The 23,364-nt window shown below is 44.6% G+C and overlaps 1 protein-coding gene across 9 annotated transcripts in view; it reads right to left on the minus strand.

Annotated features, from left to right (window-relative positions):
- LOC148018574 (uncharacterized) overlaps nt 1-23,364 on the minus strand; it is a 164,808-nt gene that overhangs the window by 38,927 nt on the left and 102,517 nt on the right. For 8 of the 9 annotated variants that reach the window (XR_015687689.1, XM_087661746.1, XM_087661744.1 and 5 more), the window contains one exon: nt 16,199-18,025. Coding sequence is in view for 7 of the 9 variants with exons in the window: in XM_087661746.1 (XP_087517872.1) it covers nt 16,199-18,025 (1,827 nt within the window). In the remaining 2 variants the exon portion in view is untranslated. Of the gene's footprint in view, nt 1-316; nt 415-16,198; nt 18,026-23,364 lie in introns of all 9 variants that reach the window. The other variant, XR_015687690.1, reaches the window with a different exon arrangement.

Genomic DNA, 23,364 nt, shown 5'->3' on the forward strand with positions numbered 1-23,364 from the left:
CAACACGAAAAATATAAATTACTGGCCCTGCATGACAATAACTGCCAGACCCAAAATTTCCTTGTTCTTCTTCATCACATATATGGATGGAAAATATTATCAACCTGCAGGATCCTCAAGGGGCTATAGTTACTAAGATTCAGTCCATAATTCACATGTTCTTGGATTACTATAAAACTCTGTTGGGCTCACCGAAAAGTCTTGTATGTGCTGTAATATTTGGTCACCATTATGTTGTGGACATGGCAAGGGATTAGGTTAAGCCATAATGAGAAGTTTTTGTGGAGCCTAAAATCATTGAGGTAGGTGGTCTTACCTCATCTGCACATATGAAGAGCCCCGAATAGCATGGCTTGCTAAATGAATTATTCTCAGCTCATGTTGATGACCTTGCGGATTCATTGCTTACTAGCCCTATCACCAAGTTTGGAGAACAAGCCAAAAGCCATTTAGTTAGAAGATTGCAATGCTCCAATTGCTACCAAACAGTGAAACATGCAAGTTCACACCATCTCTACTTGCATAGGAACAATGCCTTAATACAAAGGCTTAATAAGCTAATTTCAAGGCAATAGTATATATGCAATGATCTGTGGCCATGGGAAAGGTAAAATATCATCCATGTCATCCCACATTAATGAAGCATAGGAACAATGCCTTAATACAAAGGCTTAATAAGCTAATTTCAAGGCAATAGTATATATGCAATGATTTGTGGCCATGGGAAAGGTAAAATATCATCCATGTCATCCCACATTCATGAGTAAGGTGTTGCCTTATGCATATGATTGAAAATTGAAAGTGCACCTACATTTATGGAGATTACTTTGCACAGATTTCAAGATCTTCCTTTTCAGGTGGCAAGATTGAAACTGAGTTGGCAAGATATTGTCAACATTGCCAAAAGTCCAATCATTTTGATGATGAGTGTTGCTTAAAGGCCAAGGACTATCCAAATCTTGACCCCTTCTTGGAAACTCGAGCACATCAAGGGAGGGCAATTTTGCCCCTCCATAGCCAAGATGGGGTCATGCTTCAATGCTAGTGGCTTATCAACGGCAGCAAGATGCCCGCATTGATCAATGTCAATACATTAGTCACATGGCTTCAACACCACCCTCTCAGCCAATCCCCACACCCCTAAGGGGTTGTCTGATTATTCCACCAACCCTAACATGGACAAGACAAACTGCAACTGCCAGGAAATAGTTGCAATTCGCAATGAGTGAATATGCAATTGGAACCGAGAAGTATCAAAGAATCAATGTGTTAGATTGAGATACATCCCATAGGCATAACTATCACCCTTGCTGGAAAGCCTTGTAGCCAACACCTTAGATGAGGTGAAGTGGAATGCCTACGCCATCTAGAAAAAAATATAGGCTTGGCAAAGGTACTAAGCGTAGCACCAAGGGTGGCAGGAGGAGTGTCCCCGGCTACCACTACAGAGGCTGAAAGGAAAAAACCTACCTCCAAGGCCTCAACCATAGGTTTGGAGGGGCATTAACAACCATTATCTAGGAAGCTCTAAAGGAGGCAGAGGGAGAGGTGGTAGAGGAAACCCTGGAGCTATCACCAGCTCACTAGGAGCCATCACCAATGCACGAGGAGCATCATGCTTCCACCCCAACAAGCACGACCATCTCGAGCATGTACATGTTACCAAATCCCAGTCTCACTATAAGATCCTCAAGCTCAATTGCATAACCAAATGCTCAGTGTAACATCCAAGTGTCAAGTAGCACCTCCCACTGGAACAACAGTCGGATGCCAGACAAGCAAACAAAACTCAACACATCATGTGGAAGGCATCCATACATCCAAGATCCAAGTAGCATATATCCGGGAGCATCCGACCCAAGTAACTTGCAAAACTCTTATAGTAGCATCAAACAACCATACATAACAATGAATGAGAGCCAAGGTCAAGAGTTGAAGCTCTAATCTCAGCTCAAGAGCATGTAAAGAGTATAACCAAGTATGGAAGATCCATGGTATACCCCAATGTAGCATCCAGAGTGCTCGGGCAGCATCCAATAGCAATAGGCATACAAGATCCCTAATAAAATAGTATTCAGCCCTGCATATTACAGCAGTAAAAAACCTATCTAAAATTGAGCAAATGAGTGCTCAAATCAGTCCAATGGCATCTCACATCAATCCCATATCATCCCCCAAGTATCCAGCATGAATACATAAACATACAAGCATCCCGGGAGGCATATACAAGCTCCAATGCTTGAGAAAACTCTATTCAGGTCTATATAACAGCAGGTCTGTTGTATATGGCAGCAAAGAATGGAGGTTGGGACCTCCAAAACTCAAGTGACCAATGCTGGGGAGTGTCGGAGATGATTATGAAGTGCCCAATGACCATATGGGAGTTGGAGAGCAGGGATTCAAGCCAGCAAATTGGCACAAATCACGCTGATATGCTGGTCTTGTTGGCTGCCTTGCTGCCCATGGTAGGGCATTAAAATAATGTTGAATATGTCCAGGAGAAGACTTGGAACAAGCCTCAACAAGCCTTTGATTACTAGGAAGGAAAAATGTACCAACTCATACCTCTCCAAGCTGACCAATGGCGGCCATTAAAACAGTGAACTGAAGGTATTCTCCACAAGTTGATAGGTCAGGCTTGAGCTCTCCGGGAAGATGGATTTGATACCAGTTGAACGGAGTGAGCCCTGAAGTGGAAGCATGAGCAGAAGCAAGAGTTACGGTAGAGAGAGAGAGAGAGAGAGAGAGAAGATGTGGAAACTGGAGAGAGAGAGTAGAGAGAGACTCAATGCAAGACGGGAGCGGGAAGGATCGCGATGGCGGGGAGTTCGTCTGCGCTGGCGCCGCCTGTGTCTGACGACCTGCCGAAGGTCGTCTGACCTGCCCGTCCCGCCCTCCGCCTGCGAACCTGCGCCTGCCGAAGGTCGTCTTACCCTGCGCCTGCGAACCTGCGCCCGTCTGGCCCTGCGTGCGCCCGTCTGCCCTCCTGCGCCCGTCTGGCCCTCCTGCCGCCGCTCCTCTGACCTGCGGGCTTGGCGCCGCCCTGCCCTCTCGCCTGTCGCTACCCCCTGCGCCCCTTCGTCGTCCCCTTGCGCGCCGTTAGTCTTTCACCCGCCTGCGCGTTGCGCCGCCCTGCCCTGTGATTTCTTCGCCTTCCTGCCCTGCGTGCCGCCTGGCCTCTTCCTCCAGGGCAGCGCAGGCTTGACTGGATCCTGCGCGAAGCTGGGGACCAGCAATACGTCCCTCCGCAGGATCGACCTCACCTAACCTAGCTCCTCCTCTGCCAGGACGCGTGTGAAGACAGCAGTATGGCTGGCCTGGATTTGGATTTTCTTGACCGGACGGTGGCAGCCCTTGGCCCTGATTCCGATGCAGAGGAGCCGGAAGATATGGTGCCTTGTACGGAGGAGTTACCGCCGAGTTCTGAACAGCCGCCTGCCGGCAAACGCTCCAAGCATACGCCTGATGAGCCAATGAGTCCTCTGGAACGCTCCTATGCGCAAGTGGCCTCTGATCCTGTGGATTCGCAGGAAATTGACTGGGAGCACTTGCTGGACTTCGCCAATACTCTCCTTGGTGATTATGTCCAGCATAATACCGAATCTTTTTCTGTTGCGGGAACGGATGATGTGCTGGAAGCCACGGTGGACCCCAAATCAGTCTTGCGATCCTTCTCGGTGTTCTATGACCGTGCAGTTATACTTTTCTTCACTGGCAAGATCCCAGTGCTTTCGCACATTCGCCAGTGGTTGCACCATCTATTGCAAGGGGAGTCTGTTGAGGAGATCTTCCTTGGACCTCGCGGGTTTTATGAGGTCCTGCTGAAATCAGAAACGCATCGAGCTGAGCTCCTGTCCAAGTTGCCGCTATTCTTTGATCGCCGCTTGGTCCATGTGGTGCCATGGCGCCCCATGGCCGACTTCCAGCGTCTGCTTCAACGCGAATGCCCGGTGTGGGTGGAGGTGGAAAACTGTCCGGCGGTCTATTGGCCCATGTTGAAGGATGCGATGGCAGTGGTGGGAACAGTGCTGGTTCCCCCAAGCCTCAGGGCGATGAACCGCAACCGTTTATGTATGCTTTGGGACACGGCTAGGAAAAGGCCCGCGTGGCTTCGCCTCAATTGCTCGGGCATGCATCCTTTGTATTTTCGCTTAAAATGGGGCAACTTTGCGGGCCACTGCTTTTCATGTGGTAAACTGGGGCATTTCATGGCCGAATGCCCTGAAAAGCAAACGTCTTTGGAGGATGCGCAGGTTGTGCTGCCCAAGGACAACATGGTGCTTGATGCCACGCCCCCGGAAGCCTTTCAGTCTCCTCAGGTCATGGATAAAGGCAAACAACAGGTCCTGAGTGTGGATTCCCATCGTACTGACTGGATTGAGGCACGTCCTAAAAAAGGTAAAAAGTTGGATGCAAGCCTGGCGGATCCTGGGCCTTCCGCTTCCCAGGATTCCGTGCGCACGTATACGCGCCGGAAAGAAATGGCCACTCCACAGCCGGCTGCGCGTCCTACGGCCTCGTCGGGCCCCCGCAATCAGTCTCCAAGGAGAGCCTATACCGACGGCCCCAGAGGCCCACCTGCCAAGCTGGCGTTCGATGCCAAAGGAAATGTTATTACACCCTGGGATCGGCGTTATCCCCGCCCCTCTCCCAAGTCAGTGGATTTCCCTTCTACCTCCAAAGCAGGTCGCCAGAATTCTTTCGCAGTATTGGCTGATTTTCTAGATGAGGGTGTCCTGGATGCTCTTGCGGAAAAGGTGAAATCGAGGCAACAGGTGCCTCGTTCCTGACTTCCTTCCTTGAGGATACATGAAGATAGCCACGTGGAATGTGCGAGGCATTTGCTCTCGCCATAAGCAACATGCCATGTGGACTGTCTTGCACGAGAACCAATGGGATGTATTGTGTGCAGTTGAGCACAAAAGTCACGGTGAAGCAGGGAAAGTGATAGATTGTCATGGATTCCGTCTCTTTTATGCAGGGACCCATGCTACGCACTACTCGGGCGTGCTGATGATTGTCCATGAGAAATATCAGCCTGTCCTTGTTAAAAATGATGTGCAGGGCCGTTTTCTGGTGATCGAAGTCTTATTTGAAGGAGAGATTTTATGGCTGTTGGGCCTCTATGCTCCGAATGATCCCGCATCCCGATGGGATCTTTGGTCCACTTTGCAGGGCTCCATGTCACTCGGCCGAAGGGGGTTCTTGATGGGAGATTTCAACATGTGTGTTGACTCTTCTCAATCCACTTCAGGGCATTCGGTAATGGATACGCCGGAAAGCCAGGTGTGGAGTTCCTTTGCTTTGCACGTGCTCAAGCAAGATCTTTGGTCGTGGCTTAACCCTTCTTTTCCAGGGTTTACTTTTCATTCCGCACAATATGCAACTACCTGGTCGCGACTGGACAGAATGTATATCATGCAGAGCGATGATTTTCTTCCTGAGATGTTGGAAATGAAGGTCTTGCGGCAATATGCGTTGTCGGACCATTTCCCCCTCCAGCTTGAGATGCGGGCACACTCTATTGCCCCTTTTGTGCAATTCCTGGAAAGGCTCTCTTTACGTTTCAACTCCTCTTATTTGAAGCATTCAATTTTCCAGGGCTATATGCAGCAGCTGATTGAGAGGTTCTTATTGGACTTCGCCTCTGAGGGCTTGCCTTCATTTGCACGGCTGCTCTCTAATGTGCAGCGAGTTGCTCGCCAGTATGGGATCCATCATGCCTCGCTTTGCCGCCGTCGTCGACATGCAGCAGAAGACTTACTGGCTTTGGTCCGTTCCTTGCTCCTGGATTCCCCTGATGATGATTTTCTGCTGTCTCTGGAGAGGCGGTTGGCCCATCTTATTCAAGTGTTTCAGTTGAAGTCTTATCAACAGGCTAAGCTGCACAACTTGACGGACACAATGCAAGATAGCGCCTGCCAGTCTCATAAGTTCTTTCGCGCCTTGCATGCTTCTCCGGCCCGCGAAAATATGACTAGACTCCAGGATTCGGAAGGTCGCATGGTCACGGATCCGCAGACCATTGTCACTATGTGCAAAAACTATTTTATGGAACTTCTTGGTTCCTCTTCCTCGCCCTCTAGCCAGGTTACGCATGCCCGCGCGGTCTTCTATCATCTGGTCCGCCAGCAGGTTCCAGTTGATATGCAAGCCGCTTTGGAGACGGATATTTGCGAGGACGAGGTTATGGACGTTTTGTTGCGCCTGTCGAATGATAAAAGTCCTGGCTGGGATGGTCTCACTAATGAATTCTTTCAGACCTCGGCCACGCAGTTGGTGAAGCCATTGGTGGCCATGTTTCAGCAAGTATGGGAAACGGGGGTCATGCCCTCCTCATGGAAAGAAGGCCTTATCAAGCTAATTCCAAAGGTCCCTTCGCCGTCAAAGTTGCAACACTGGAGACCAATCTCTTTGATGGGCTCCATGTATAAAATCTACTCCAAAGTGCTGGCGAATCGGCTTCACAAGCACCTTCCAGCTATTGTGCATCCTCTCCAATATGGTTTCATTAAGGGCCGCAACATTCTGCATAATATCTTAAATGTGCAAATGGCTATTGACTATGCGCGGCACTCCGGTCAGGAAGTGGTATTGATCCAATTGGACCTGGAAAAGGCGTTTGATTATGTGGACTGGTCTTTCATTGCAGACCTCATGTCGGCTATGGGCTTTGGTACCCGCATGTCCCGATTGATCTACACCATTAGTGCTGAGGCTTCTTCTAGAGTTATGCTTAATGGTGGAGTTACAGAGCCATTTGCCCTTGCACGTTCGGTCAGACAGGGTTGTCCTTTGAGCCCTCTCTTCTTCACCCTGGCCACTCACCCGATCCTTTCAATGTTATCCTCCATGGCAGCATCTGCTCAGCTGGCCGGCCTGTCTCTTCCGTTGGGTCAGCATTTCGTTAGCCAATCTTTGGCTGATGACACCTTTATGATTTTGCAGGCGGACAGGGACAACATTCGCAGGGCATTAGATGTTTGGACACTCTTTGGTCAGGCCTTTGGGCTTCGCATCAATGCCCTTAAGTCAGCCATTCTCAGTTGTACGGAGCCTGATCTACAGTCCTTAGGCTGGCAAGGCCAGGTGGTTTCCCGTGGCTTCATTGTCAGGCACCTTGGATACCCGTTGGGGGTGGATGTACGGCCAAAAGACCTACTGGAGTGGATTTCACACAAACTGGCCGCGAAATTTATGTATTGGAAGTCGCAAGCGTGGCCATTCCATGTCCGCCTCAAAGTGGCCCAGACAATCATGCTTCCAATGCTAACATATTTCCTGCCTTTGTTGCCATGGACGCCTACTACTTTGAAGGCCCTCACTCATCCCATCCGTTTCATGCTGTGGAAGAAGGACTCACTGCAGGCCGGCATTTCCTGGATTTCCTGGTCACACGCATGTACCCCTAAGCGCATGGGTGGAGGAGCTATTTTGGATGCACACACTCATATGTTAGCTCTCCGTTGGTCCCTTTTCCGTGCCATGTGTGTGGACCACCACCCATGGACCATCATAGCCCGTTATTTTCTTGAGGACAGCGGGCTCCGCCATGGCAACACACGGCTTCGGGCCTCCTGGTGGCATGTCCTTAATGCCGACTCTCGTATTTCCTGTCCCTCTTCCTCTTTGTTACTGCACTTGGTCGGCTCTTGGAAAGCGGTACTCCAAAAGGCCCGTTGGCACCCAGTAGGGGACCGCTTGCAGACTAACTCCTTTCAACTGGAATTGTTGGCAGTATCGCGACTCCTTTCATGGGAAGATAAACATCAACTCAGACCAAGATTTAATCGCATGGCCCGTTTAGGTGTGACGTCGGTTGCGGATGCCACCCTTACCACTCGCAATGTCCTCCTATCATTTCGGACTGCTCGGCGACTCTTCAAGATCCCGCGTGGATACCGTGCTTTATGGGAGCAGCTTTCGTCGGAGCTTCAGGGTCGGCAACCCTTTCCGGCCTTGACTGTGGATCGCCCTTGGCAGGACTGGGACCTTGCAGGCCGCCTGAGTCTGGAAAAGGCCTCTACCAATCAGGTGTATCATCTTCTGGTTCAAGATCACCAATGGCTGGGAGAGAAAGCTAATACTGTTTGGGGACTGCGGAAATCGCTGTCATGGTGGCAGAAAACGCTGATGGAGGGCTGGCTAAATAAGACACCTTTCAAATGCAAGGTTTTTCTTTGGCGGGTAATGATTGGTGGACTTCCTCTGGCCTCGGCCCTTGCCAAGCGTCGCATCTCGAATGGCAATTGTTTCTTCTGTACCACACCGCCGGAATCGGCCCGACATCGTTTTCTCTCTTGCCCGCTCGCCAAGAATATCTGGTCGCTCTTGTCGCACATTTGGTGCGCGGTGGTGGGGCCCTCGCTAACTCCTTTCGACTGGGTTTTTGTGCGCCCGAAGTATCCCGCACCGCCACAGTTGCATGAAAAGATCTTATTTCACTTTTTCAGATATTGGGGATGCTGGCACATTTGGACCACACGTAATGCTTTTCTCTTTGATTCGGCCTCTAATGTACCCCGACATATTGCCAGGCTTAAAGGGCTCTTGCATTGGCAGCTAGATATCATCCGACACTCCGACTTGCTCCCTCGGGAGGACTTGCATCCGTGGCATATGGCAATTGCCTCTGGGTCGTTGCCATGATTGGTGTATCCTTTTCAGTGCATTACTACGGGGCTTCCCCACACGTTGGCCTAGGGCCCTCGTGTATCTTGTAATCAGAAAAAAGAGAGAGAGAGAGAAAGAGAAAACCTCTTCACATGTTGGCTTTGTGTCATCATGTATCTTGTAATCCTGTAATCTTGTATTTTTTTCGTAATTAATATAATTACCTTTTACGAAAAAAAAAAAAAAGAACATGTGGAAACTCCAACAGTCACAATATGTGACCAGCCTTTCCTTTATTCAAATACTACTGAAAGAATAAAGAATGAAGTAACAATGATGGGCACTCGCCATCTGCAATGTACACGTGTGCGTGTAACTAACATACGATGCAGGTACTGTTACACAAGGCGGCTAGGGAGAGGTGCCAAGACACTATAGTAAAGACTGTTCATGTTCCAGGTTGCAAGGTGTAAACTCATGGATAAGGCTAGTAGTTGTTGAACAAGTACCTATTCAATATGGAAGAAGTTGGAAAGAGAAGAAATAGTGGGGCTTACACATTCGCTTTGCTGCAAGCCTAGAGGACAAACTCCATTCCCCTATGGTAGAATTGTGGTATACAAGGGGGGTGTAGTGACGGGTTAGACACGAAGATTGAGACAGACAGTCGTTACGCGCAGTGAGAGACAGAGTGAGATTGAGATAGAGCAGAGTAGAGAGTGAGCACGTTTGTAGGTACAATGACGAGAGTGTACCTTTAGGTTTTTAGATAGATATATATGTGTAAGTACAAGTGCTAAGGGTGTGTTCACACCTGAGCACATTTAAAAGGCATGAGGCCATAATTCCCAACAACCTCCCACCTAAAGGCAATGTGCCTTAAGAGGAGAAAAAAATCAGCTAAGTCTAGGTATGTACAAAGCTAAAATACATATATCTATCCAACTCCTATCATCTGTCGGCAATGAGCAAGCCGCTCTACCGGAAGACCCTTCGTGAGAAGGTCTGCACGGTTATCATCTGTATGCACTTTGACAAGCTCAATGCTCTTGATGTCAAGTACATCTCTAATGAAGTCGTACTTCACCTGTATGTGCTTTGTCTTTGTATGAAAGATAGGATTCCGTGTTAGCATGATAGCACTCTAACTATCACAATGGAGAACATATAACTCTCAGATGCCAAGCTCTCCCACCAGACGTGAAAGCCATAAAGCCTCCTTGTATGCCTCAATGGCAACCACATACTTTGCCTCTGTAGTAGACAATGCAACACACTTTTGTAGCCTAGAGATCTAAGAGACTACTCCTCCTGTGAAAGTAAACACATATCCAAAAGTGGACTTCCTGCAGTCCGCATGACTAGCATAGTCTGCATCCGTAAAGCCAACAACAGATGCCTTCTGCTTTCCAAAGCAGATGCACAACTCCTTTGTGCCTTTGAGGTATCTCATAATACCTTTCACTGCATCCCAATGCTTCTTGCCAGGGGTTGCCATGTATCTGCTAACCACTCTCACTGCAAAGGCAATGTCATGACGTGTAGCAACCATAGCATACATCAAACTGCCAACAGCTGAAGCATATGGTATCTTGGCCATTTCAGCATTCTCATCATCAAATGTAGGGCTGTCCTCTGCACTAAGTTTCACATATGGAGGCAATGGAATCCCAATTGTTTTCCCTCCCTCCATATTGAAACGCTGCAAAACTTTGGAGATAGACTCCTGCTGAGATAGAGTAAGCCTTTCAATCTATCTCTGAGTATTCGCATATCAAGAATGTGATTTGCATCACCAAGATCCTTCATGTCAAAGCTACCATGAATATTTTGCTTCAATGAATCCAATGCATGAGTATCCTTGCCAGCAATCAGCATGTCATCAACATACAAAACCAAGATAATCATGCTGTCATCTGCTACCTTCTTGGTGTACAAGCAGTGATCCACTTGACTTCTATGAAAGCCTTGGGATTCCATCAATGTATCAAACTTATGATACTATTCTCTTGGTGCTTGTTTCAGCCCATACAAACTCCTTTTAAGTTTACATACCATTTTTTCTTTCCCTTGTTCAACAAACCCTTGAGGCTGCTCCATATAGATGTCTTCATGCATATCACTATGTAAAAACGTAATCTTCACATCCATCTGTATAAGCTCCATATCTTCAACTGCAACCAAGCCCAAAATGGTTCTCAATGTAGTCACCTTGAATATAGGAGAGAAAATCTCATCAAAGTCAATTCCATGCTCCTGCTTGTACCCCTTTGCAACCAATCTTACTTTGTACTTTGGTGAGGTATCAGAAGATACCTTCATCTTGTAAACCCATTTGCATGGAAGGGTTTTCTGCCCTTTAGGCAACTGCAACAAGTCCCAAGTGCCATTTTTTCCAAGAGATTTCATCTCTGACAACATGGCTTTATACAATTTCTTGTTGTCATGTCTATCCATTGCTTCCTTGAAGCAAGACGGTTCACCATAGTTTGTCAATATGACATAATCAGTCACATTATTTGTACGAGGAACAAATCTGTCAGGTTGTCTAGTAGCCCTAGATGATCTCCTAACCCAATGGTCATTGTTTGATGGCCATTCCTGCAAATTTTCATTTTCAGAATGCTGTCCTTGCATTTCAGCATGCTGTCCTTGCATTTCAGCTTGCAAATCAGCATTAACAACTTGCTGTCCTGACTTTTCCTGCACATATAGTGGCTTATTTTCATGGGCAATAGCTGGCTGATCATTTCCAGCATCATTTCTTGCATTTACAGGTTCATTTACAACAGGTATTTGATGCTGTACAATGGGCATATTTTGTTGTCCAAAACGTATTTCTTCCTGGAATACAACCCTACAGATCTCCTCAGTCTTTTCGGGCTGTTTGTGCATGCGATCTTCCTGGAAGATAAAGTCATTGTTGCTGCGAACTAATTTCCTTTTCTCGGGATCCCACAATTTATACCCCATTACACCCTCGTCACCATATCCTAGGAATATGCATTTACAAGACTTTGGCTCAAGTTTGCTGCGTTTTTCTTTACGAATGTGCACAAAAGCCTAGCAACCAAACACTTTCAGATGAGCATATGAAGGTGGCTTCCCCGACCATGCTTCTTGGGGAACTCCCCTCCCCAAAGACATGTTTGGTGACCAATTAATTAAGTGAATGGCTGTCATAACAGCCTCTGTCAAAAACCATGGGGTAATGCAGCATGAGATAGCATTATATGGACCTTATCTTGTATGGTCCGATTTATACGCTCTGCAACTTCATTTTGGGGCGGATTATGAGAGGCAGTGAGCTCCCTCTTTATCCCTTTGTTGTTACAAAATGCCTGAAAGGCCTTGGACACATATTCCCCACCATTATCTGAGCGATGAAACTTAAGTGTCTTATCTGTTTGATTTTCAGCCAATGCCAAGAATTTTTTAAACTTGTCAAGCACTTAATCCTTGCTACGAATAGGATAAACCCATACTTTCTACGTAGCATCATCGACAAAGGTGACAAAATATTTCTTTCCCTGTAAAGATAATCTTGGCATTTGACATACATCCGAATGTACTAACTCTAGAGGAGAAGATTTCAAAGAAAGAGACTTTTTGTGAGACATCTGTGCATGTTTGCCATAAATACAATGATCACAATGCTCAAAATCAGCATAACGAAGACAAGGTAAGTAACCCAAAGGAGAAGGCCATGCCACAAATAAACGCTTGGCTGCTCGGTCACGGCAACAACATGGTCACACACACTAGATACATGAAGTGGATACAAAGTATCACTCTTGCAACCTCTAGCAATAACCCTAGATCCCTTAGAGATCTTCCATTTTCCATCACCAAAGGTGGTATAAAAACCATCATTATCTAGCTACCCGTGCTAATCAAGCTCTTCTTGAGTTGAGGTACATGCCGTATATGCTAAAGTGTAAAGATAGAGCCACGCTGAAACTGTACCTGCACACTGTCAATACCTGAAATGTCACATGCATAGTTGTCCCTAAGATGGACAACACCATGTCGACCTCTTGTATAGGCGGAGAACCACTCAGGATGGGTGACATGAAAGGAAGCACCTGAATCGAGAATCCAAGTATGCATGTCATTATCTGTATCTGCAAGTAAAGCATGTGCATCAAAATGTGAAGAGACAAAGAGTACATCACTTTCACTATAGCTGTCATGAGTGACTACATTCACCTCTTCAATTTTTACACTGCTCTTCTTAGGCTGACTATCCTTTTTCTCTTCCTTGCTATCATCTATCTTCTTGTCTTTTTCTTTCTCTTTCTTGCATTTGTAGCAATCACGTTTAAAGTGACCCTTCTTACCACAATGATTATATTCAACATCTTTGCCACATGATTTACTGCGTCCTTTGCTATCATATTTTCCCTTTTGCTATGATTTGCCCCTAGTATGCAAAGCACAAGAAGACTTACTGGATGCATTGTTTTGCCGATTCATTTCTTCCATGAGTAGAGCACTCTCTACATCAACATACAAAAGGATCACATTAGAATTGCTCATAGCAAACCTGAATGTATCCCAACTCTCTGGTAGAGTGCAAAGCACAAAAGTAGCCTTAAATTCCTCATCAATCATGAACTTCAAGGCAACCAGCTGGCTGAAAATGGAGTTAAACTCACTCAAGTGAGTAGACATTGCTATACCTGCTTTCATACGCAAATCCATAAGCTTTTTCAGCCAATACACTTTGCTTGCAACACTCTTCTGTTCATACAGTTCTTCCAATCGAGTCCATATAGCATATGGAAAATCCAAACCTTCAATATTAAACAACAAGGCATCAGAAATCGATAGCTCAATGGTTGAGCGTGCAAGCTCATTTAACTCATCCCAATCTTCCTGTTCCATGTCCGCGGGCTTTGCCCCTTGTGTTTTGATCGACTTTGCTTGCTTCTTTTGCAACAAGATATTGTAGTACTTCTTTTGCCAAATTGCAAAGTTATGTGCTCCTTCAAGCTTCTTTATGTGCATTAGATTACTGCTGTCATTGCTGCTAGCCATGATTCTCAGCCCAAATGTGGCAAAAAAAACAGCAAATGCAAGCCCAAAACTGTCACCCAAGTGACCAAGGTACAAACAAGTACCAACCAGCAATAAATAATCACTTAGAAGCACAGATTTCAGATCTGTAATGAAATTTTCAGAAGCACCAAACCATGTGCTACAGCATTTCACAACTGATTACAGCTGTTCCAAGGGCATATGCATCACATTACATGAGAAATCCCAAATTTTAGCTGCAATTTCTGTTGTACATGTACCCACGGGCATAAAATTTGACATGAACGGTCAAAAGCCTCAAAATTTTGTGCTCAAAGCATCAAACACACGTCTGCATTTTCTCTCTCATGCATAGAACATGCCAATTTTGCGAAAATAGAGAAATTTCAGCAAAACCCTCAAATTTTACGAAGTGTTGATGTCCAAATTGCGTGGAATTCAACCTGCATGTACATAAAATGACCAAATACTGCACACATTTTGCCCAAACTGCAAGAGCCCCATATTGCACGGGGTCCAATGTACATCAATGTCGAGAAACTGGGTAAATTTCAGCGCAATTTGTGCATGTACATGAAAAACCCCAAATGTCGGAGACAAAATGTCACAAATTCCTGCAATTTCTAAGACAAATTTGCTTGTCCTACATCAAATTCCCCAAATTTGGGAAAAGCCCCAAATTTCTGGGCCAAGATTGCACGAAAATTGAAAGTTGTGCCTCCATGCGTAAACGCCCGTTAGTGGGCAAAAGGAATTTCAAGAAGAACTTGATTTTATCAAAAAATTATGACGGGTCCGTTGACCCGCCAGGCGGGTCGCATGATTGACGGCCCGTTGGCGGCCATCCCCTGCCTGTCGCCCACCACGGGTTGCGTCATCAGCGTGCATACCAATCAGTTGCCGTGCGTCAGTTGGTCGTCGTGTAGTCGCCTGTCGCACAGCAGTGTCCCATCAGGTAGCACCATTGCCTCCAATCTCGTCGCATGCCCTGCTGCCTGCTTCGTTCGCCTGCATTGGACCTGTTCACCAGTTGTCTGCGTCAGCACGCGATTGCCCTATCCTGCACCTGGAGGAACTATTGCCTATCCACGACCTATCGCACGTTGTCCAGCAGTCCGTCACTGCTACACGCCCCCGTCAATCCTGTCGCCTAGGCTTGCAACTCCAACTCTGCCGACTAACTCAAGCACGACTGATGGAGCATTCAACACCTACACTTTGGTACCAGTTTGTAGTGACGGGTTAGGCACGGAGATCGAGACAGATAGTCGTTACGCGCAGTGAGAGACAGAGAGAGTGAGCACATTTGTAGTTACAATGATGAGAATGTACCTTTAGGTTTTTAGATAGATATATATGTGTAAGTAGAAGTGCTAAGGATGTGTTCACACCCGAGCACATTTAAAAGGCTACGAGGCCTTTATTCCCAGCAGGGGGTAATCAATGCTTCCAGTTGCACTAGGGCATCCGAGCTGAGAGATGAGACTCTTTTATCTAATACTATCAAGTGGCCTAGGTAAGTGGCCACTAGATTATATCCATCGGTAGGATCCACTCAGAAGATGATGCTAAGATGTGGGATCTCTATATTGCGGCGCTAGTTCATGTGCAACTCACATCCTGGCCACTACTATGCTGGTAATGCTAGTCTTGCCTCTCCTAGCCACTAAGAGACATAGTCTGCTACCTAGTCCCTCATGACCTCCACCAGAGCTATCGACCACACCCCAAAGTGGGGGGACTAAAAGAAAAACATGTAGTTCTGCCCATCTAGTAGTGCAAATAGATGGGCTTTGCCACCCCTCAATTTGTGAACCACAAAGATGTCCACCACTAGAACCAGAAACTTTGCTTGTCTTGCTTCTCTCATGTATAACCACGGGCCACAACAAAAGGACTCTTGGATCATAAGCTGTACTTGTCAAGGGAAAGTGCAATGAACATTGTTGAAGAGCTAGTGGCGGTATGTGTGTGTTTGGGGGGGGGGGGGGGGGGGCGTGGGGTCAGGGTCAGAGAGCAATGTTGTCATATGGAAGGACTGAGTTGCCCATTGGATGAAACATTAGCTCAAGGCCTGCTTAATGAAAGATTTCATATATTTAGCTCTAACTTTGGGCAAAGATAATTGTTCAAGGTGACTCAAAAAACATTCACACTGCCCTTGTGGCATGTGTAACCCATTGCTATTAGCAAGTTCTTATTAAATGATGTCTCTAGTTGGCTCATAGGTAACAAAGGTGGTCCTTCCTCAAATGGTTCCACTCGCCATGCTATACATATCAATGTTCTTTAAATTGGTATGTTTCTTCATTCACAAGATACCTATTCTTAGAGAGCACCAATATTGAAAGTAAGAATGTTTCACATTTCAGCTTCCACTTGATGAGAATTATAATATCATCTGCTTTCCCATTCATAAGTATCATATTGTGCTAGCACACATATATACAATCTTTTAAGTTCTCTTATAACTTTAAAACAGCTTGCAAAAACATAAAGCAACTTGCATCATAGTTGTTTCAAAAGCATGTATACAGCATGTTACCTTTCTTTGCTGTCTTCAAAGTTCTTGCAGATTTCTTCTTTGTTTTACCATTTTTGGGACACTGACTCTGCATCAATCTCTCTGAAAGGACAGTGATCCACCTCTTTGGATTGACACATTTTCGACCTGTTTTCCTAAATGCAGCCTTGGCAAGGTCATGATCCTCATCTTGAAAAACCTCTATTGCTGCTGTGCAAAGTTTGTCCAAGTTCTGAGTTTCTTGACTTTTTCCCTGCCTGGAAGACGATGTCTTTTCAGGCTCATCATTCCCTGAGTCATCGAATTCGAAAACATTCAGGCTCTTCTTTAATGCTTTTCTATTCTTCTCCGATGCTGAGGGGGAGTCTGCAATGTCTGATTGGAGCATATTCCCAGTACTCTTTTTCAGGTATGTATTTTCTATTCTAACAGGCTCAGCTTTGGTAAAGCCTTTTCGCTTCCTCTTTTTCTTTCTGCATTTCCCAGGCTCAGAATAATCTACATCAATATGATCCTGTTCCCGATCATCTTCTATAGCATCAGTTATTATAGCAAGTTCTAGCTCATTACCATCTTCTGCTTTCTTTCCTAAATCCGAATCTTTTTGTGAACATTGACTGGAAGAGTGATCTATCTGAGCAGCTTTATCTCCAAAAAGCCTGCCCACAGTTTCCATCTGGGGATGTGCAATTTCCTGCTCAATCCTCCTCTTTTTTCGCTTTTTTCTGCCTTTTTTCTCATTATATTCCACCATTTTTTTGTCAGAAAGACCTTGAGAGGCTTTCAAGTTTGGGCTCTGCTTTGTGAAGGCATTGTCAGCTTCATTCTGACTGTCCAACCTGTCCACCAGACTATCCTCCTTTTGCATGTCTTGACGAGAACAGCCTGTGTTAGTGCTTTCATCTGTCCTGCTAAGGTTCAAATCCTTTGTATTTTGCAGCCCTTGACCAAATTCTGCACCTGCCTGGTCCAAATAACTTTTTCTTTCCAAAACAGCCTCTGATGACCTTTCCTGTTCATGAAAGCTCTTTTTAAAAACTTCTTTCAACTCTCTTTTTAAAACAGCTTCCACTAACCTTTCCTGTTCATCAAAGCTACTTTTAGAAACTTCATTAAATTCTCTTTCCAAACCAACTTCTGATGACCTTTCCTGTTCATTAAAGCTCCCTTTAGAATCTTTAGTTTCAATTAATCCATCCTTATCAGATATCTGGTAATGGTTGACCTTTGACTTCGCATGAAGCGAAGAACAAGGTGATTCCTGACACTCTTCCAGATGGCCCCCTGGCCTGTCACCTTCTGGAGTCATATTGTCCCTATGGATCTTATCCATGGACATGGTCTGATTGCTAAAATTTTCAACCCATCGGTCCTTATCAGATACCTCAACCTTTGATTTGGCACCTACTGAAGAACAAGGTAACTCCTGAAACTCTTCCAGGGGTCTCACTGACCTGTCAAGTTCTGGAGCCATGATGCCCCTATCAATCTTATCCATGGTCTGTACATTGGTAGAGACCGTTTCTTTGACAAGGTTCTCTGCTTCCAAGTTAGCCCCAGTATCTAGAGAAGACTTTGCCTTTACACACTTCATCTTTTTTCTCTTCTTTTTTATGCGATGCCCAAGTGCACCCTCCACCTCTTTACGCAAAATCCCTGTTTCCATGTTCACCTCATTCAAAATCATCAATTGTGTGGCCATTTGACTTTCCTGTGTTTCAAAAACAATATCTGCCACTAAACTTGCAGGTTGTGGATTATGAAGACCATTGTTAGACACACAAAGTTCACTTAAACTTTGCAAATGCTTGCTGTGATTGGATGTATCATTTGTCATTGCATCAGTGTCTGAAACAAAATTAGAATTAGATTCACCATCAGTCTACTGTGTAGTTGTGATCTGACTTTCCAAACACTATTGCAAATTATAAATACAAACCGTGCTAAAGATCCAGCAAAACTCCTTGTTTACACCCACAAAATAGATACTCTTGCTATAGTACAAACGGAAAATGAGTACCTAGTTACAGCAAGAAAATGGAAGTCCAGAATTGTACTAAAGCTTCATCTTTTTCTCAAAGAAGATAAAACTCTATCAACAAAGCTCTCAGAGCAAAATATCCCAAGGGAGATTACAAGATTAGCCCCACAATGAACTTTCATGATATAACAAACAAGCAAAAAGGGAAAGTTTAGTGCAGGGCCTGAGTGAATTGTACTAAACCTTCATTAAAACCAGTTATTTACAGTAAAAAAATGGATATTGTTCCTACAAAATGGAGCTTAACAAATACTTAACTACAGCAAGAAAATGAAACTTTTGGAATTCAGTACTTCCATTTGTCTGCATCGATGATCCATTTGATCACTAAAAACCATTCCCAGTCCATCAGTGCTAGCCCACAGCTCCAGCTTTCTGCGCTCCTTCTTGGAGGTGCCGCCAGTTCTCAGTGCCCTGTGCAGCTGCCCCAGACAGCGCTTCTGTCTATGCCACCAGCGCCGCCACCTGTCCATCTCCAACTGCTCCTCCAACTCGACCTTCCAAAAGGCGCCAATTCAGTGCTGCTGAGCATTTATTGCATCTTGGACAGAGTGCATTTCAGACAGTTTTTGACAGAATGTGATTAAATTTCCTAATTACAGCAAAGTACTTGCTGTAATTTCTGGAAAGTCTGAGTTTTCCAGGTTGGTCCAGCTTGAGATATTGCTCTTTTGATCTCTGATCAGTGACATTTATCATGGCAAATCAAGGAGGTTACGTATTTGCATATGTATCCAAGGAAAATAGGTTGGATGGCAACAACTATTCCCTTTGGTCCTTTATGATGAAGAATGTGCTGATTGCAAAGAATCTTTGGGATTATGTCAGCAGTGAAGAAGTTAGGCCCAAAGTTTTGGCTCCTGCCACTCCTCCACAAGGACGTGGACAGCGGGCAACTCAACTTGTTCAGCCCGCTCCAGCTTAGCCACTTCCCAAGAGATCAGCAGCACAAAAGGCATGGGACACACAGGATGCACAGGCTTTGCCGCTGATTGCATTGGCAGTTCACCGGTCTATCATCCCTCACATTTGGCCTACAACTTCTTCACAAGAAGCATGGCTAGGCTTAGAGTAAATGTTTGTTGGAAAGAACGAGACACACATCTCTTTCTTGAAGAAAGAGCTTGAAACTGTGAAGATGGATGAGGGTGATTCTATGCAGGATCATCCAAATAAAATTCAAGCCTTGCGTGAGCAGCTTATGAATATAGATGAGTATTACTCAAATGCGTGGTTGATATCTACTACCTTGAATTTATTGCCGCCCTCATACTTGGCCTTTCATACGGCCTTGAATCTCACCATGAGGATTTCTCCATAGCCACTTACTTTCCTTCAATTGGTCAGTTTGCTCTTAGAGAAAGAGCAGACAAGAAAGAATAGTGGTGTGGATGTCATAGCCTCTAAGCAAGCTTTTATGGCACAACAAAAGAACAAGGGAAACCAAGCTAAAAGTGCTAGCCAGAGCTATGAGACATCAGGTGCTTCACAGAGTAGCAAGAAATAGGGGGGGACACACAAGCCAAGAAGAGCAAGTGCCACTATTGTGAAAAGCTAGGACACTACATCACTGAATGTAGAAAGCACATTGCCAAGGAGAAGTCGTCAGAGATGTCTGTTTCTAATACACCCTCTACTGCCATTGAGTCCGCATCCTTTGTTGCACACAGGGACTATTATTTTTACACATACAGTTATGACTCTTCTTGAGCTAATAGAGCATTTAGCTCTACTAAGGATACGAGCACATGGTTTTTTGATAGTGGTGCTTCCAAACACATAATATGTCGTAGAGATTTATTTGCTTCTGTTATTGTAGCCCTGATTGGCAATTTGTACAATGTGCCAACAGTGCATTATACCCTATTAGAGATATTGGGAAGATTGTGTTGACAGCCATTGATGGCTCTATTCTCCACTTGCTGATGGTTTACCTCTCTTGGAAAGACCTCCTGAACATATATGTGAGGGATGTATTTTGGAGGAAATGCATTGTTTTTCATTTCCCCGTGATGTTGCTTTTAGTGTAAGCGCCAAATTATATATTGTGCACTCAGATGTATGTGGCCCTATGCAGACAAAGTCATTGGGTTGTTGTTACTATTTTGTCACTTTCATTGATGACTTTACTCATTTTTGCTAAGTCTACTCTTTGGTAAAAAAGTCGGAAGTGTATGATGCATTTTTGGCTTTTCTAGCACTTGTTGAAAATCAATCTCGCTGCAAGGTAAAGCAAGACTATTAAATGCATTTTATGGGGTACAACAATGAGAGCAAAGGATATAGATTACATGATCCTTTCTCTAAAAATGTATTTGTTAGTAGGGATGTGGTTTTCAATGAAAAATCAGAATTATCCCTTGCTAGTTTTGAGACACATCAGATTGCCAATGATATATTTGAAGGGCTGTTGCCCATTTCTTTCAGTGATACAACTGAAGCTTCAGCAAGTAAACTTAATGTTCAGCCAGCTACTCCATTGGGTAATGCAGAAAATCAGCCCATGACTGATCTGAATATTCAGTAAGATACTGAACTTGAAATTTAGCAAGAGCTTGTACAGAGTCAGGAGGCTAGGCAAATACCTAGATAGTATTTGCGGACTATTAAAGAGAGTCATTTGGATGCTCCTATTGCTGGCCGTACTAGAAGGCAAGCTCGTATGCATGATGGTGCACATACCATGGAGTTTATTATAGCAGCAAATACACTTGATGATGAGGAGCCTAAATGTTTTGAGGATGCACAATATAGTGTGCATTCGATGGCAGCTATGTTGTGCATTCGATGGCAGCAATGCAAGCTGATTTTGATTCCATCATAAAGAATCAAACATGGAATTAGTATCCTTGTCTGTTGGGAAGAAAGCCATTGGTACAAAGTGGATCTATAAGCTGAAAAGGAATCCAGATGCATCCATTGATAAATATAAGGCCAAGCTTGTGGCCAAGGACTACACACAGAAGAAACGCATAGACTATGAGGAGACATTTGCTCCTACATCCCGCATGACTACCATTACATCTATGGTTGCTTTGGTTGCCCATTATGGATGGACTGTGCATCATCTTGATATATAGATTGCATTTTTACATGGGGAGCTTTAGGAAGAAGTGTACGTACTACAGCCCATTGGTTTGGCAGTTGAGGGATCCGAACACTCGGTCTGAAAGCTGAAAAAGGTTTTATATGGTTTGAAGCAAGCTCCTCGAGCCTTGTATGCAAAGATTGATGCCTTTTTACCCACTCAAGGATTCATAAACAACTCATCAAAGTCTACCCTTTACATATGTAAAGAGGGGGGATTCTTGCTGGTCATGTCTATATGTTGATGATCTTTTGCTTACAAGGACACATGCCAATCAGATTTTAGCATTCAAACAAAATTTGCACCAAACTTTTGAGATGTCAAATTTGCGGCATTTGCAGTATTACTTGGGCATTCAGTTCATTCATGATGCTAGAGGCATTGGATTGTCATAGTCTAGATATATTGGTAAACTTCTTGAGAGGTTTGGCTTACAGGCTTGCAAGTCAGTCTGTACACCAATTGAACCTAGACTAAAGCTGTCATTGAACGATGACAGTGATTTATTTGATATCCATGCATATGCTCCAGCAGTTGGATGTCTTATTTACTTATGCAACACAAGGCCAGACATGCAGTTTGCAGTTTCAACCCTGAGCAGATATATGCATCACCCACGCATGTCACATTGGCAAGCTATCAAGCATGATTTCCGTTACTTGCATGGTACTCGGACTCTTGGATTGCTCTATGCCAAGGGGGGACCACTGTACTTACATGCTTACAATGATTGTGATTGGGCTAGTAATTATGATTCTTGTCACTCCACTAGTGGCAATTCTTTCTTTCTTGGCTCATCTTGCATCCCTTGGCTTAGCAAGAAACAATCCATTGTTGCCACATCGTCATGTGAAGCTGAATACAAGGCAACTTTCACTACCACGATTGAATGCATATGGCTTAGATGCTTATTAGTTGATTTGGATGTATCTGTCATGGAGCCTACTCCTTTTTTCACTAATAGTCAGAGTGCCATTGCAGTGGCACGGAACCCGGTGTTTTATGCATACACGAAACACATTGAGATCCACTATCACTTTGTAAGAGAGGCTACATGCACATGATATCAGCCTTATCTACTGTCCTACCACCAATAATGTGGTAGACATCTTCACCAAAGCTCCTCCTCGTGACAAATTTGAAGCATTTTGCAATGCTTTAAATTTGATCTCCTTTGGTGGATGACCCTTGTATCTTGATCACTCTTCACTCTAGGGGGGTCTATTGGGTTTGACTCACGCGTATGCTCACAAAGGAGTATCAGTGATCTTCAGTAGGACATTGGGGCACTTTTTACTCTCCGTATGAGAGGTTTTTTTCCCTAGATTTATTTATTCTATTTTATGTGCCTATATTACACAGTTTGGGCACTCCTCGTGTTTTACACTCTTCCGGTGTGAACATCCTCTTATAACCCCAAGGTTTAAGGGTCGTACTTTGTACTTGCACCTTACACTTCAAACTATTGCATTGTGTGTTGTGCTATCACACTCTTACACTCTTCTCATTGTTAACTGTACTTGCAGCCGAGCTCAAGCTTCGATCCTTGTGCATTCTCTCACCTCTCACATTACCCTTTCATGGTCGATAATGATCCTTGTACTTCATCACATTGGAACTGCAAGGGGGTGTTAGAATTTGCCAATTTTGGGTAATGCACAATGTAATTCATGTGGTGTGTGGATACAAATTCAAGTATTTAAGTGTGGTGTAAACATCTTGTGTCTTAGGACTTTAATATGGTGATATTAGGCTCTAGAGTTGCTCAATTTAACTCTAGTTAGGGTATGGAAGGTTGGTTATGTGAACCTGAGACTTTACTTGTACTTTGATTGAGTACTTTCATTTAGTCATTCTCACTTGAGCTAATACATTCTCTTTAGCTCACACTATCGTTGTCTACTATCTATCATTTCTCTCTCCTCCATAGTCGGATCTCACAAAGTTTTCCTAGATGACTTTTGTATCTTCGATAGAATAGATGATCATTTGCAGCATTTAAGGCTGTGTTTTGAGAGATCGGGATGTTCGCTATATCCTTGAATGCTTTCCAGTCAA

This window comes from Lygodium microphyllum, chromosome 21 (assembly GCF_053477565.2).
Source record: "Lygodium microphyllum isolate KBCC chromosome 21, Lygodium_microphyllum_v1.1.10, whole genome shotgun sequence".
Lineage (NCBI taxonomy): Eukaryota > Viridiplantae > Streptophyta > Polypodiopsida > Schizaeales > Lygodiaceae > Lygodium > Lygodium microphyllum.